At 39.7% G+C, this 15228-nt stretch overlaps 1 protein-coding gene across 1 annotated transcript in view; it reads left to right on the forward strand.

The window, feature by feature from the left end:
• Window positions 1–15209, forward strand: part of nphs1 (NPHS1 adhesion molecule, nephrin) — a 57966-nt gene extending 42757 nt beyond the window's left edge. Inside the window, exons 28-39 of the mRNA XM_051957124.1 lie at window positions 1097–1175; window positions 1361–1488; window positions 1599–7971; window positions 9312–9354; window positions 11016–11093; window positions 11320–11451; window positions 11549–11599; window positions 12090–12164; window positions 12579–12608; window positions 12688–12762; window positions 14268–14313; window positions 14662–15209. Coding sequence (XP_051813084.1) covers window positions 1097–1175; window positions 1361–1488; window positions 1599–1691 — 300 coding nt within the window. The 3' untranslated portion in view covers window positions 1692–7971; window positions 9312–9354; window positions 11016–11093; ... (5 more) ...; window positions 14268–14313; window positions 14662–15209. The remainder of the gene's footprint in view (window positions 1–1096; window positions 1176–1360; window positions 1489–1598; window positions 7972–9311; window positions 9355–11015; window positions 11094–11319; window positions 11452–11548; window positions 11600–12089; window positions 12165–12578; window positions 12609–12687; window positions 12763–14267; window positions 14314–14661) is intronic.
• The last annotated feature ends 19 nt before the right edge of the window (window positions 15210–15228 follow it).

Below are 15228 nucleotides of genomic sequence, written 5' to 3' on the forward strand. Positions count from 1 at the left end.
ACACCCTGGACAGGTCACTAGTCTCTCACAGGGCTACATATACAGACAAACAGTCACACTCACATTCACACCTACGGCTAATTTAGAATAATTAGTTAACGTCAGCATGTTTTTGTACTGTGGGAGGAAGCCGGAGTACCCAGAGAAAACTCACGCATGCACAGGGAGAACATACAAACTCCATGCAGAAAGATCCTGGGAAGGCCAGGAAGCGAATCAGGCATCTTCTGGCTGCAAGGTGAAAGTGTTGACCGCTACGCCACTGTGCAGCCCACCACGGAGGTCTAAAAGAATAAAATTATAAAGGTGAAGGGTTATGTCTGGACTAGTCTGACTCACCAGGTGTAGACTTTGGGTGTGCAAGCCCATGATCTGCGCTATGAACTCAGAATGCTTCCTCCTTCCCTTCTGCTGTGTGCATGTTACTGTTTTCAATGTCCACTTCTCGAAAGACCTCCGAGCATCTATTGAAAGGTTTTGCTGAGGTTTTGAATCACGTGATATGTCAGGCCTACTTGGCTCTTCCAGTGAATTAGCCATTTATTTGACCGTGCTCGCCTCCGTACATGAAGAAAGATAGATCTGATTATGCAAGACTGTGTCTGGACAGACATCGAGGTAAACTGCAACTTTATTGGTTAGCAGAGGCATACAACCGTGAGGCAGTAAATCTATTCTGGCCAGATTTTGAGATGCCCATCTGCAAGATTTCTGCCTATAGCAAGTATAATAAAGTCAGGCATCACAGTATCAAAAACACCCTATTTTAAAAGCAATTTCCCTATTACTGTGAACATGCCAGGAATTTTACACAACACCCATATCTTTCCACTTTTTCTATAGTTCCAATTAGGCCTTGAATATAAAACAATGTGCCAGAGATAGACATTACATTAATTAGGTCATTTATAACTAAATCCGAATAGTCTCCTACTTCTAGAGGCTTGTGGGAAAAAAATTGAATGAAATGACTTTCTAAGAATTCCATGCAAACCCCCTCTGCACTGATAAAAAACATGTGGAATTACCATTTAATAAGAAGTCATTTCAGGTCAAAGCTGATCTGATGGTATCTCTTCTGTTTTACTCGTTTCAGGAAAGCTCCCATTATTATCATCCTACTGGTGACTACATGCCGCCTCTCAGTCCACATTATGAGGAAACACATGGGCTTGGTGAGACGCAAATGCACCTCAGAACAAACAAGACAACAATAAACACACCCGTGTCCAAAATGTGACGCAATCTGTACCAATACTGTATCTGTCCTAGTTTAACCTTGTTGCAAATATTTTACCAGATACTCAAGTACAGTAAATTTGAGAGAGGTACTGATCTGTATGTATGTTTTGATAATAAGTTGCCAACCAACCTGTGGACTCTCAAAGCCATTTGTATGAAGATGTAAGAGATGGTGGTCTGTACCAGGACATACCGGCTTTTCTGCCTCAACAAAGGAACGACTGGAGACCACCAACCTACCCTCAGGTCTGTAAATAAAGCCCCAACCTATGATTTTTTTTTACCTGACTTAATATCACAATTTAGATGAAAGATAGATACATGTAATAGTGACTGAGATGTAATCTGTCTCTCAGCAGGGCACTGAGAGATTGAGGCACTTCATGGATGTTCAACAGCCACAGAGAGATTCTGATCTTCCCTTTGAACTACGAGGAGAGTTAGTTTAGAACAAGAGGAAAAGGTTAAATGCATGAACTATGGATCAACATCAGTCATTAAGTAGAGACTTGTGTAGCAGATATTCAGCACAGTGTGTTTTTTTTCTCTTAATTTCTTTTCATACGGTATCTCTCACCTTGCATGAACCTGTCAAGAGCTGAACTGAACAGGAATGCCTGATGTAAACTGCCATATAAAGTAGCATTCCACCTTTCAAGTGCCTTCACCGAGTATATTGTGATCATTTAACATCATTTTCTTCAAAGGATTGAGTTAACCTAGTGTACAGCATCGTATGACAACCTGAGCAAGATGAACAGAAGGAAGAGTGGCAGATTGATTTGAAAAAAATGTAGAAAATTTGTACGCCTCAGTGACCTTGTGCAATCAGGAATGTCGTAATGATGCTATGCTGCGTGGCTTTTCTTTTAATACACTTCTGCATCTTGTATTTTATGCCACCAGCTTATTTTCTTCTGCATCTCCTATCATCTCTTACCTTTACCCTCTTTCTTGGAGCCACGGTTCCCTTTGCTTTGGCCTGCAGGGAGACATGTATCAGTCACTTAAAGACAAAAATGGACTGACATCTCTGCGGTTTGCACTGGGGCCTAAGCGGCACAAACTCACAATGCCACCCAAGCAAATATCCTCCTTCTGAGCCACCCGACATCAGCATTTTCTATCATGTAACTAGATGAGAACCCGACGACAGTGGCCAGTCCCTCCCCCCGTCGGCCACAAAGAGTTTTCAGATCTTGCAGTTAGTCTGTGGGAATCCCTACAATGGGATCATGCTGAGTGGTATTTAGCACAGTAATGTCTTCAGGAGGTAAAGCCATATCTAGGGCCAGACTCTAATCCTGTTTTCTCTCGGATTGAAGTTCAGCTCACAACATCAGTGGCAGAGAGAAACTATGCGGGGAATTTGTCTCACTGAGAGTGGGCAGTCAGAGCGAGATAGAGACCAGCAGTAGAGAGGGTTAGGCTAAGCCCTGACTGTGGCCACCGCTACAAAAAAAAACTTTTCTTCTCTACTTCAACGAAAAGCAGTTTACTGTAGGCGTTTACTAACACCCTGTACATTTTTTTATTTGTAGGGCATTTTTTAAGACCAAAATTTGCTTTCCACTAAACAACAAATCAAGAAATTGTGAAAATTACATACAAAATCGGATAAAATCACATACTAAAGTGGAAAGAACTAGTCATAATAATGTAAGTTAAAGAATTAAAATGTTCTACAGTTGTGCTACCAGCTATGTGAAGCTGCACTTGCACTTGCTTTGAGCCACATTCTTAGATCAACACACAATTATTCTCGCAGTGACAATGCTAACATGCTGATATTTAGCATGTGTAGTGTTTACCCAGCTCAACATCTTAGTTTAGCCCGAAAGGAAGCTAATATTTGCTAATTAGCACTAAACACAAAGTGCAGCTGAAGCTGGAGATTTCTTACATTTGTCTTTCATGACCTTGATAATGAGTTGTTGGCTTGTTGATGGTGCTAAATGAAAACTCAGTGTGACATTCACAGAATAATGCCTCCGCCTAAAAGAGACTGAAGAAAAAAAACGCAGATATTCTTTATGATAGAAGATGTTGCTGACTCAAATAGTCTTATTCAGGCAGGTCAGTTCAGAGCATCAAGACCTTGAGAAAACATAGTGAAAAAAATGTAAATGCAGTATTTCATGTCTAAAATTCCATCAGTTCTTTACAACACAGGGGAGTAAGTGCTTGCGCTCCCAAAACATAGCATCTCCACAACAGAAAGAATGTCCAAGTACGCACTGTAACAAAAACTATAATGGGCAGATGGAAATGGGGTCATACACCTGACCAAATTTATTATATAATATCACACTTTTGAGACATACGGAGTCGATTAAGTTGTTGATGCGGTTTGTGGAATGTTCCTGAAGGGTTCGCTGAGATTGATAGACATTTTGGTGGACAAGATCACGTTGTCAGGTGCATTGATTAAGAGATGTTGGATGGGTGGCATGTCTGGGGAGCTCACAGCCGAGGTAGGACTGGAACATTTTCTGTATAAGGACGATGCGTATTTTGGCAACATTATGATGAGTGCTGTCTTGTTGGATTGCGAAGTGATGGTGGAAAATGAATGGTATAGCCATGGACGTGAGGGTTTCATTTCAGTATCGTTCTGTATTGACATTGCAGTCCATGAAATAACGACATATCAATGCCGATGTCCGCACAACTAAAGGTGACATCTGCTGCTTGCAGTGAATCCTCATCTTTGTATAGTCCATTGAACATGAGTGTTTGCCTACTGAAGATGGTTGCAATACTATTCGGCCATCGTCAATGCGATATTTCTGTCAATACGATATTTTACCGCATTGTTTATCTCAGCAAAGTCCAATTTAATTTTGTTTATCCTATTTTAACCACCTTATGACTGCTGATACTATTGTATAGTTGTTGCTGCCGTTATGTGTTCAACTGCTCTGTGCCTTTGAACTGAATTGGATTAAGGTCTTGGTGTGGGCAACAAGATCGCAAATCAGCTGCCCTCAGGCGAGACTTACAGTTTGAGCACACAATTTCTCATTGTTAATACCATCAATGCTTACAATTTCATAGCTGGACAAACCGGAGGGCATAGATGGTGTCATGTGGTCTTCGGTCATCTGGTATATTGTCTGGTTTAATGAACCCCACATGAAATACCAGAATCCTATTCTCGTCTTTCTCTTGTAACCTGTACTATCGTGTCATTGGAATATTACTGCACTTTACGGCAATAACTGAGTTGTTATTATTGTTGGATCCAAGGTTGCAGATTAACTGAATCGTCAAGAATTTTTCCCGATCTGAACAGCTCATAAACCTTCACAATTTTTCTGAAAGCTTTTGTAACTACAACAAAAATGTGATTTCTAACTTTTTCTCCAAGTCAGATTAGAAGGCCATTTGGATGCGGTGTTTAGAATTTGTAGAATTTTTGTTCATTCTGACTGGCGTATAATTATTTCTGTGCATTAATCTGAAGATCGGTGCCGTCACCGGCATGCCACCTTTAGAACACACGGAGCACAAATCAGATGCTTTCCTGCTACAGAGTTTTTGTGCTCTGGGTATTTGTGTAACTTCATCTTTTAGTGTTTACTGAGAAGAGATCAGAAACTTCCTCAAAGTTTCCATGGCGCTTTTAGGTTCTGCTGCCTTGTAGTATACGCAAATACACTGGGCTCCTACTAAGTCTGTACACAGAGCTGTTACGCATACCGTCTGTTTCCGCTTCCAGCTTCTCCTTTTTCCTCAAGTACGATTCTTCACATCAGTGTCGCACATATATATCACAGACATCACATACAAAGCAGAGCAAGAAAATAGGCTCCAATCTGAATTCGCTTTTCTTCGACAGAAATGTCCCCTTTTCCTTTTCTATGATTAAGAGGTTGTGTCCTGCTGTTATTACTTTAGTAATGCCCAATGCATTATTTCTATGGAAATATTTACTTACATGCAAGATGTGAGGTGATGTTTAGATCCTGGAGAGGTTATTAATGTCCACACATTTGTCAAACCTGCAAAATTGTGTTTCCTCAGTAGGGCCTGACTGCCTGGAGATAAATCTGAACGTTTCGCTGAGCTGTGTTCCCTCAGTTAGGCTTTCTATTTTCCATCATGAGCTGTCAAGGTATGTTTGTCTCATTACTGAACAATTGTTTAAGTTCCTGTCTAGCTGACTGCTGTTTTCATACCAAAGCCTGTTCATAATGCATCATTTCAGCTCAGGCAGGAGCGGTAATCTGCTAAACTGAAGGCTTGACAGCTCAATACTGTATGTCAACTCCTATTTTTCCTCTCTTGCCTCATGAACATTTTGATATGTTGTTTTCAGAAGAATCTCAAGGGAGCGCAAACAGACAGGCTGCATGAGTGCACAATTAAGTCAAAAGAGAAACAAATAAGACACTTTAATTACCTCATCTCTAGGAGTGCTTTCACAGCCTCCTTACCCCTTTCCAGAATGCCTTTGAGAAAAAAAATTACGATTGAATAATGGTTCGATAATACTCCTTCATCACTTGAACAGGTTGTAATACCAGCAGGAGGGTTGCTCAAATTTACCCCAAATTTGTGCAAACTCTGTTGTTGCTCTCGTTATTCAGAATTTTCAATTTGAGCTAAATAGAAATCAAATCAAAAGCAACCGCAGGTTTTACAAATTAGAACATGATTTTACGGGCAATTATTATGACTCGCTTTGTGGCTCCTCGCTCCTGTTGTTAGTAATGAGGATTCGATTTGCTCCTCAATGTGGATGAAAGAATATAACTGAACAAACACAACAGTAGCTCATGAAAGATGAAGTAGAAACACAATGAATTGTTAATGCTGATAAAGGCTGAAGTGAGAGAGCAGTGGCCAAAGCGTACACACAGTACTGCACAGAAGTCAAAGTGAAACCTAACTGCAAAAAAATGGATGTACTTATAGAGACTGACGTGAGAAGAACAGCCACAGAAACTTTAGTTGGGGGTTTTTGCTATTATTGAAACACTGCAGTCTTACAGCGACTGTCTTCTTTTAAGGTTATTTATCCTTTACTTAGAAAAGAAATTCAGACAAGCACTGTTCACCTGGTGTTTGTGTACAATGGTATACAATTATCAAAAGAAAAAATGCCTTTCTTTCTTTTAAAGTCCTTATTATACAGCCCATCCTCACAAACAAAGAAAAAAAGTGTAATAGCATGTTGATCAATAGTGGAAAACATACTAGTTTCCTGAATAAGGCTGTAAAATTAGAGATTCTCAGGGGTTTTTCTTGAGGCTGGTCTCATCACTCTAACAGTGAAGATACTAGACTAAAAGGGCAATTAAGATACTTTTTTTTTTTGGTACAATTTCACATTCACATATCACACATTTTTGACAATGACAGACACTATTATATTTGTATGTGCATTTATCTGCATGTAAATGCACTAAAAAGTGTTTGTTGGGGTAAATAAAATGCAAAGAATTACATTTTTGTAAGTTAAAATGGTTAAATATATGGGGAAATGTGGCAAATTACTGAAGATGTGGAGCTGTTATTGGTCTTTCACAGTATAACTTGTGGGGGGACCGTATATTGTGATGACAAATAAATGTGGGCGGGAATTATGGCCGGAAAACTTAATCGAACTGAGTTAACAGTTTGTTAATGTTTTCTATCTGACAGACTTTGATGCAATGTCTGTTGAGAACAGAACACAATGTAAATGTTAACAGTTTCTTCAGAAAACCAACATTGAAATGTGACCGAAGTTGATCCTGAAGTGACTCAAACGCTGCGAACAAAGACTGTCCTCAGCGACCGTGGATGAATCGCGAGCTTTGTCTGCTGTAACAGTTTAAGTTTGTACTTCTCGGTTTGGTAATGAAGTTGCGTCACAATCGCAGCCTCAGTTCTTAAAGCCTTGAAGGAAAAGCTAAAAAAAAAACATTCTGTGATAAAAAAGCATTTATTCAAGAGCTTAGCAATGGCAATTTCTTATATCTTCGGTTCATTGTGATTGATGATGGTAATGTATAATGAAGTTAGGTGTGCTTTAACTTTGACTCTGACCTTTTAATGGGGTTTTGTATAAACTCTATTTGTAAGAAAACCTCTCACAAAATACAGAAAATTCAAATTGTACACAGCATTGCTTCTTTTGCTTTTGAAAAGGTTGGTATTTAAAGTGAATAATAGATTGCACTGGAGAGTCGCACATATTTTATAACACTCTGTGTGTTCAAGGAAGAATATTTAATAAAAGTCTGCACCAATAACAGGAAGCCATATAATTGAAATTTCCCCCTGTGTGCTGCACATCCGAGTGAATGTAAACACAGCAAGAATCTCTCATTACAAGGTCATTCATTTTTGTTTGTGAGTCTGCAACAGGGACACAGATGACAGATGGAGCTGAATGCCGAAGAAACATGTGTAAACGTGGGGGAAGATGGAAAAGGGAGGAGGAGAAGCCATCGTCCTGAGAGATGGCAGACAGAGATCTCAGCGAAGAAAGAGTGAACGACTGGAGGAAGAAGAAGGAGGAGGCCATGTCATGAGGAAGAGTGGGCGAGAGAGAGAAGGAAAGACTGAAACAGAGTTCAGGCAACTGGATGAGGAAGTACTGGTGGTGAGCACATGGGTGTGGTTGGTTAGCAGTTTCTTCATCAGCCTTTCAGCAGTGACACGCCGAGCAGAGGATTGTGGATGATGAGGCTGTGGATAAATCCCTGGACTCGGGCACCTCGCAGGATGGATACTAAGGTAAGCAATAATAGCCTGGATGAAAGACTAAATATTCGAGGGCTGAGGGCTGTTCTGGTCGCTGCCGACTGAGAGGAGATTGATGGAGGATGACAGACAAATGGATGAACAGACAAACGGAGAGTGAGGGAGAGTGCTGGATGTGACAAACAGGCAGGCGGGTCAGGCTAGGGGAAGGGGAAAGACGCCTGTACAGCCCAAGGGGAACAGGCCTCATCTTGACATATGCTCTGGAGTGAAATGAAGATTGGCATGACCTGCTAATCTGAACTGTCAAAGCTCATGACGACCACGAACGCTCACCTGTCACGCTGTTCCCAGCCCCGGAGGATGAGCTGCCACCAGGATAGGTCAAAGATCGAGATTCATTTTCTGCTGGGGGTTGGATTCAAACCGAATCCCTGCCCCAGACTCCCATCCCTCACCCTACCTGCCTCTGTTCTACCTGTTGTTGTTGCTCTGTATTTGCTGTAATATTGCACAAGACGGAACGTCTGCTTTTCTATAGCGTTTTTTTTTTTTCAAGCTATGAGCAATATGTTGAGGGGGAGGAAGAAGTCGGCTTTTCCCACTGATTCAGAGATTGCTGTTCGTTGATACAGGATTTCCATTATGTTAAAAAAAATGAGTTGTTGTGACACATCCTCCAATGCCATTTTTTTTAATTGGTGACAGCTAGCAAAATATGATGAAGTTAGATCTATAGTGGCACAAAGTTCAGCACAGACATGCGTGGGAGGACTGCACACACAATATGTGGCCTCAATCACTCATTTTTGAGAAATAAAATACCGTCTCCTATAAATTTTGGCACTCTAAAGTAAGAATCTGGGTTCTGTCGTGCTGCGTGAGGAGTGTGGGTGATGTTGCCGTTTGCTAGAGGAGGAAGCAGAAGTGGCCATGTGGTGCTAACCTCAATGAGCGCATCTTCCTGTCTGGTAGATTTGTGTTGCACAAAATGTTCCAGAGTCAATTTAGTGTTGCCTCAATCATCCATTTCTGATCCATTAATGTATCACTAATGCTCTGGCCAAACAATTATACGATCGTTCATGACTAACGAGAAACTCAAATGTGTTTTTCTGTGTAAAAATGAGCAGGCGTTTTGTTTGGATGTGCTGTTCTTGCTCCAGCTCTGCATGCTGTACTGTATGTACCATCAGTCATTATTAACAGAATCATCTGTGCTATCTGAGAGACTCTGGATTGCTTAGCAGATATTGGAGGTTATATTTATCTTGGAACAGATCGCATTAAAACTGTAAACAGCTTGCTAATGCAATATTTGAGAAACAACCCTGCATCTTTGTTTCACCTCTTCTGATTATTTTTTTTTTCAGATCTATTTGACCTCCTTCTTTTTCCTGTTTGTTATGGTAAAAGGTGAGTGCTGAAAAATTTCCACTAATACTGAGTTGACTCACAGTGAAGTCACACGTGTAGATGTGGCTTTGTCAAACAAGTGAATCACTTTGCTCACAAATCACAATAACAAGATATGCTAAGATGCTAAAAATGTAGCTCGAAAACATTATTTTTACAGGCCTCAATGATTTTTCCAATCATCTAGATGCATAAATATCCACTTAATGACAATTATTTGAGCCTTCCATCCCATGTCTCTAAATCAAACTATACATGGCAAGACACCCATTACCTGCAAATGTTAGATTTTATTTTTATATTTCATTTTATGAGATTTTTTTTTACATCATATGGCTCTAAGAGTATTTGAAGATTCTGTAATTAATATTAAAACAGCGGTAAGTGCTTTTAAAATTACCTTCTAGGTAACTGCCTTTATAAGTAACCCCTGGTTACTCACTAGACTTGAATATATGAGGGGCACAAGCTGGCAGTACTGGTGGTGAAGGCCCATAAATTCAACAAAGTGGCTCAATGTGCGGCGATATATCTATGAGGAGTTAACATTTTCTAACATGAGCCACCATAAGTGAGAGTTCATACTGTACTGCTAGAGGTGTGTTCAATTGTTTCTCTGTTTAAAATTTCATTCACAAGAGGAAGAATGTGCTGTTTCTGCTTTCAAAAGTTGCATTTTGTGGCTCCAAGCTGCAGCCTGTGAATTAGCAACTGAAACAGATACAGCAATTTAATAAGTGGCATTAAATAAGTTTAGAAAAGATTGGTCCAAATCAAATCTTGGATTTTTAGCTCTCTGCTGTGTCCCTGCACTTGGCAAAACTTCTCAAGAGCCACAAAACACATTACCCCACAGGCTGAGCAGTAATCCTTGTTATTACAAAACACATTCTTGCGCTTTAAATGCTAAATTTTTAAATACAGGCATATGCATTTAACAGTAAGGTCATTTAATATACATGGGTGTGATAATGTAGTTAGAATAATTCTGTGTATGCACTGTAATAAGCCGGAAAAGATGCATCACATATCTTATTTAGGAGCCACAAGCTAAAAGTTCACCCTTATTTCAGTCGAGATCAACTCATAATAAACATCTCAGAACTTAAGCTATGAACATGGGGTGTACATTATAGGCAGAACAGAGTTATTCTATGTTCACACAATATATCTGACATCAGAAATATTAGAGTCAGCTATAAATCATGACCCTCTTAATCAGCGGCCCTCATATCAGTTCATTAAAGTGGTTGGAATCACAGCATTAGCTCAGGAAAGTGGAGGTTTTGTGGAGCTGCTGCACTAATTGGAAGGTGCTGAGTGAGTAAACAGACAACAGACCTTCTGTCCTGTAGTCTCACACAACAATCCGGCTCTGTTGTAGTCAGAGGTTGCCTCACAGCCCCACTCACAGCAATATTACTGTGACATACTCAGTGCAACTGCAGGCCTCTCTCCCCCTGCATGGCCAGACACATTCTGAAGTCTGGCCCCTGCCAGGAATACATCACAGCATGTGATTTGGAAAAATCGCTGGCATAAACAAGACGCTGCTTTGTTCCTGTCGTAAAGTGGACTGTACCGAGGCCTTCGCTGTGAGGTTACATCTGACTTGTGCTTTTTTTGGTGATTAAAATGTCTCTTTTTTTTCTCTCTCGCAGTGTCAAGAGCTGAGGCTAAAACAACCGTAGTTCAAAACGGTTCTGAGAGCACCAGCGTGGCCACTCCGGTTTTCAATGGTACAGTACTCTGTACTCTGGCTATTCTCTGAAATGCCACTTCTTAGCCTTAAGACACTTAATTCTAAACACAGAACACAGTGATCTATCTATCCATCCATCCATCCATCCATCCATCCATCCATCCATCCATCCATCCATCCATCCATCCATCCATCCATCCATCCTTATTGCTAAAGGTCATGTCTTTCAGTTTCAGATAATTCTGTCCTTCTGATTCTAACAGGCGAGGATTCTAACAGGCCAATCACCAGAGGGGCTGACTCCTCTCCGGAACCCTTCCCTGCAGCTGAACAACCCACAAAACAGAACATTAACAGCTCAGACAAGACTACATCAGAAGTCAAGACTCCAGCAGGTAGTGTGGTGTGTGTGTGTGTGTGTGTCGCTGTATAAAACACCCATAATTTCCCTCACTTAAACCTGATGTGACTACTATCTGTCCTTCCCTTTAGCTCCCAGTGCGGGGACAACAAAACCAAAACCAAATCTCACATCCATTCCAGGTAACACTCTCATTTCACCTTCTTCCTCGCATGCTTCAACACCCAGCTGGTGGGGTTTGGCTTGTAGGTGAACCTACGAAGCTCTCCGGCAGACTGTAACATCCCGTCACAGTTACAGAAAAAAAGCTTCGAGTACGCTTTCCCCATCACAAATGCAGAAACTAATTATGAGGTAATTAGAAAATGTTAAACTCCCCGTCCTTGTTGAGATGTATGCGGGAGTATTTCTGCTGCGTTTTACAGCACTGGGGAGGAACAGAGAGTGATAGAGACAAAGAGAGCGCAGATATACTTTAAAAAGCCTAAATTTCCTCTGAGAGCCATTTCACTGGAATATTCAGAAATTCAATTAAAAATTGAGTTAAACATTGAATTATAAACTTGTGTATTATAAATATTAAACTATATAAATATTAAATAAAGAATGAAAAGAGGGCCAAACATGTATTCTTTAAAAAAAAAACAACTAATGTTTTTACTGTTTTTCCAGCATCCAAGGTGACATCCTCCCCGTCTACAACTAAGAAAATCACCGAACACAAGACCAATCAATCTACTGCCTGGGGTAACTAATTTTTTTTCCTGCTCCATGGTTGCCTTACATGCCACAGGCGTTGCGGTTCTATTGTTATCTCGAGGCAGACTGACAGTATCACAATTCCCTGTCTTCCTAAACAAAACCCATGGCAGAGTGGTAGAATAGAGCACCTCACTTCCTCTCTTGCCAACAGATTAATGCTTGATTGTACCTTATGCAAGACGAGATAAGATATTTGTGTCCTCACGCTGTGCTGGCTTACCGTAGATAGGGGTTTTGATACACCATCAACAGCGTGTCAGCAGAGCCAGTAGATCTGTCATGCCATCTCTGGCAGTCGTTCCCCCGTGATCCTCTCGCTTTTTTGTTCCTGTAGATGCTTCTTCTGTTCAACAGTCAAACTTGAGTCAATACTTTTCTTTCTACTTTTGCTTCTTATAGATAAGCAATGGGACCAAGGTTTCACCTATGGTAAGAAGCTTTTCCAGAGTGTTTTCTGTGCTACTATTACTTGTTGCTCGTGGTTGACTATTTCATTTGTGCTGTCCAGATTACGAGTCCCTTCGATATGCCGGACTGATCATCGCTGCAGTGCTCTTCGTCATGGGCATAATGGTCATTAGCTGTAAGTATCTGATGAAAATTAGATTTCTGTGCGCTGTCATCTCTTGTAATATTCATCCATCTTTCTCATTATTATTTATGACAGCTAAAAACACTTAGATCTAAACATTGTAATATCATTTGCAACATTGCTACTCAACAGCTTGGGCAGCATCAGGTCCCATATCGTGAGTAGCATTTAATTTCACGCAGTGTGCACACTCATATTTTCAAGTGTAATATTTTAGTTTCATGTGAAACATTTCATTGTTATGTGCAACATCTCATCTTCTTTTGCAGCATTTTAACTAAATGTGCAATATTTGACTTTCGTGTACAATGTGATGAACAATATCTCGTTCTTATTTATTCAGTTTAATTTAAAAATTAATACTTTATTTGTCCCCAGGGGGCAATTTAATGCATGTAGAGCAGTTGGATCAAGAAATAAATCATTTAATCTGCAACATCAATAAATCGTCATTGTTATGTGGTGTTTCGGGTGCAATATGTCTTTATTATGTGTGATGTTACTTATTACCTCAGTGCAATTGCCATTGTTGCTTTTTATTGTTCTATTGTACTGCAGTTCTTATGTGATGCCATTTTGTTTTTTTCCTGATCAATATCTGGCTCAAGAATGTCCTTCAGGATTGATAGCTTAGCTTAGCTTAAATCTTAAAGGTGGTTGTGTTATTACTATGAGTAAATAGTGTCATAATCTATCAATCTAATGTAAAAGCAGCAATACTGCAATGTAAAGCTACAGTTGCAAGTCAAGAAAAAATGCACTGTAATTACCATTAAGTGAAAAATGCTGAAGTTTTGGTAGTTAGTTTGCATGAGAGTTGTGCAGTTATATAGACACTAAAATACAAAAAAAAAAATCAATATTAGGTCGATGGCTTAAAATTGCTGATTATTTTTGACATTATTGTGTTTGATGTTACTTTTTATTTCAGTATCATTGCCACCATTGCTTTTTACTGTTCTATTCTTGCCTTTTTTTTCAGCTTACTTATGTTATCTGAGCATTGCATCGTACCGTATCTTATTGCTTGTCTACTTTTTAGGCACTGATTTTCTTATGTCATTTTTCTTCTTCTAAGTGATATCTGACACACGAGCTTCCTTTGTAATTAATAAAGTTTGGGCTTATCTTTTCTCATCTCAAATCTTAAAGGTGGTCATGTTATTACTGTGCGAGTAAGTAGTGTTGTACTGTTTCAGTTAGTTGAAGTGGAAAATGTGAAAAATACATAGGTTTTGGGAGCATTTGAATTACCAAAGGGAAAAAATGCAGTTTGTGTAACAGTTATGCGGTTATATACATTTTGTTACCTCAGTATATTTACCAGAATTGCTTTTTACATTTCTATTCTAGTCTTATTTTAGCTTACTTAATTCTTTTCATCCTCGTATCGTATTTTATTTACGTTATGTCATTTAGTTATTTCTGAGCAATAACATACACAAGAATTTCCTTCGAGATTAATAAAGTTTTATCATATCTTTTTCTGCCTGTAGGTGGTAAGGTCTGCAGGCTGCCCAGGTGTCAAAAGAAGCCCCCAAAGTAAGTATTTACAGCATTAACCTTTACTTAACACTAGCTTATGCTCAAATTTTTAGAAAGAGTCTGACTGTATTGTCGTCCGCTGAGCGAGCTGTGCTGTTGGAAGGCTGCAGTTGAATGATTTCAATAATTTATATCACAGGCTACAGGATGATATATGGCAAACAATAGCTCAACAGAATGCTGACTGAAATGCCTGTGATGATTAATAGATCAAAAGAATTATGATTAAGCTATTTGTTGGGCAAAACTGCAACAGAGCAGCATTGTTTGCTCGCCATATATTTAATAAATATCGCTGATGGCTGAAACGGCGCTCGATTCTGACGCCTGTTTGTTTTTCCCCAGATCATATAGAGAGGTCCAAGGATAAGGCGACAAAAGCACCAGCGCCAAGGAGTCCATCAAGAGAAGAAAAAGGAAACCACTCAACACCTGGCAGCGTGTGTGTGTGCATGTTGACTGACAGGCCGTACGCTGCTTAGCAACTGTGTCATAGAAAAACAATAAAGAAACACTGAAAACATGATTCATTCTGACAAGTAAGGGGAAAAAAAGGGAAAAAAAAGTGGAACATCACCTGTTTAAATCAAATGTTATTTCTATAGTTTGCAAACCTGCATGAAAAGTGATTATTTATCTTGGCAAATAATGAAGAGATGATTCATATTTTAATCACACCTTCAGCCATGAAGCAGGCTAGCTCCTAATGACCTTTGTATCTTGTAACTGATAACACGGCTGCAGGCAGAGTCTCACAGCTAGGATTATTATTAAAGGTTATGAGGAATAAACCCCACAGCGTCTCATATTTGACAATCTCCTGCAGCCCCTTTTTGCCGTTCTGTGAAGGTATAAAAAATAAAAACTAGGCTGGGTCGCCTTCTTCTTCCTCACTCTTTTACACTTTCAGTC

This window comes from Acanthochromis polyacanthus, chromosome 12 (assembly GCF_021347895.1).
Source record: "Acanthochromis polyacanthus isolate Apoly-LR-REF ecotype Palm Island chromosome 12, KAUST_Apoly_ChrSc, whole genome shotgun sequence".
In the NCBI taxonomy this organism is placed as follows: Eukaryota; Metazoa; Chordata; class Actinopteri; family Pomacentridae; genus Acanthochromis; species Acanthochromis polyacanthus.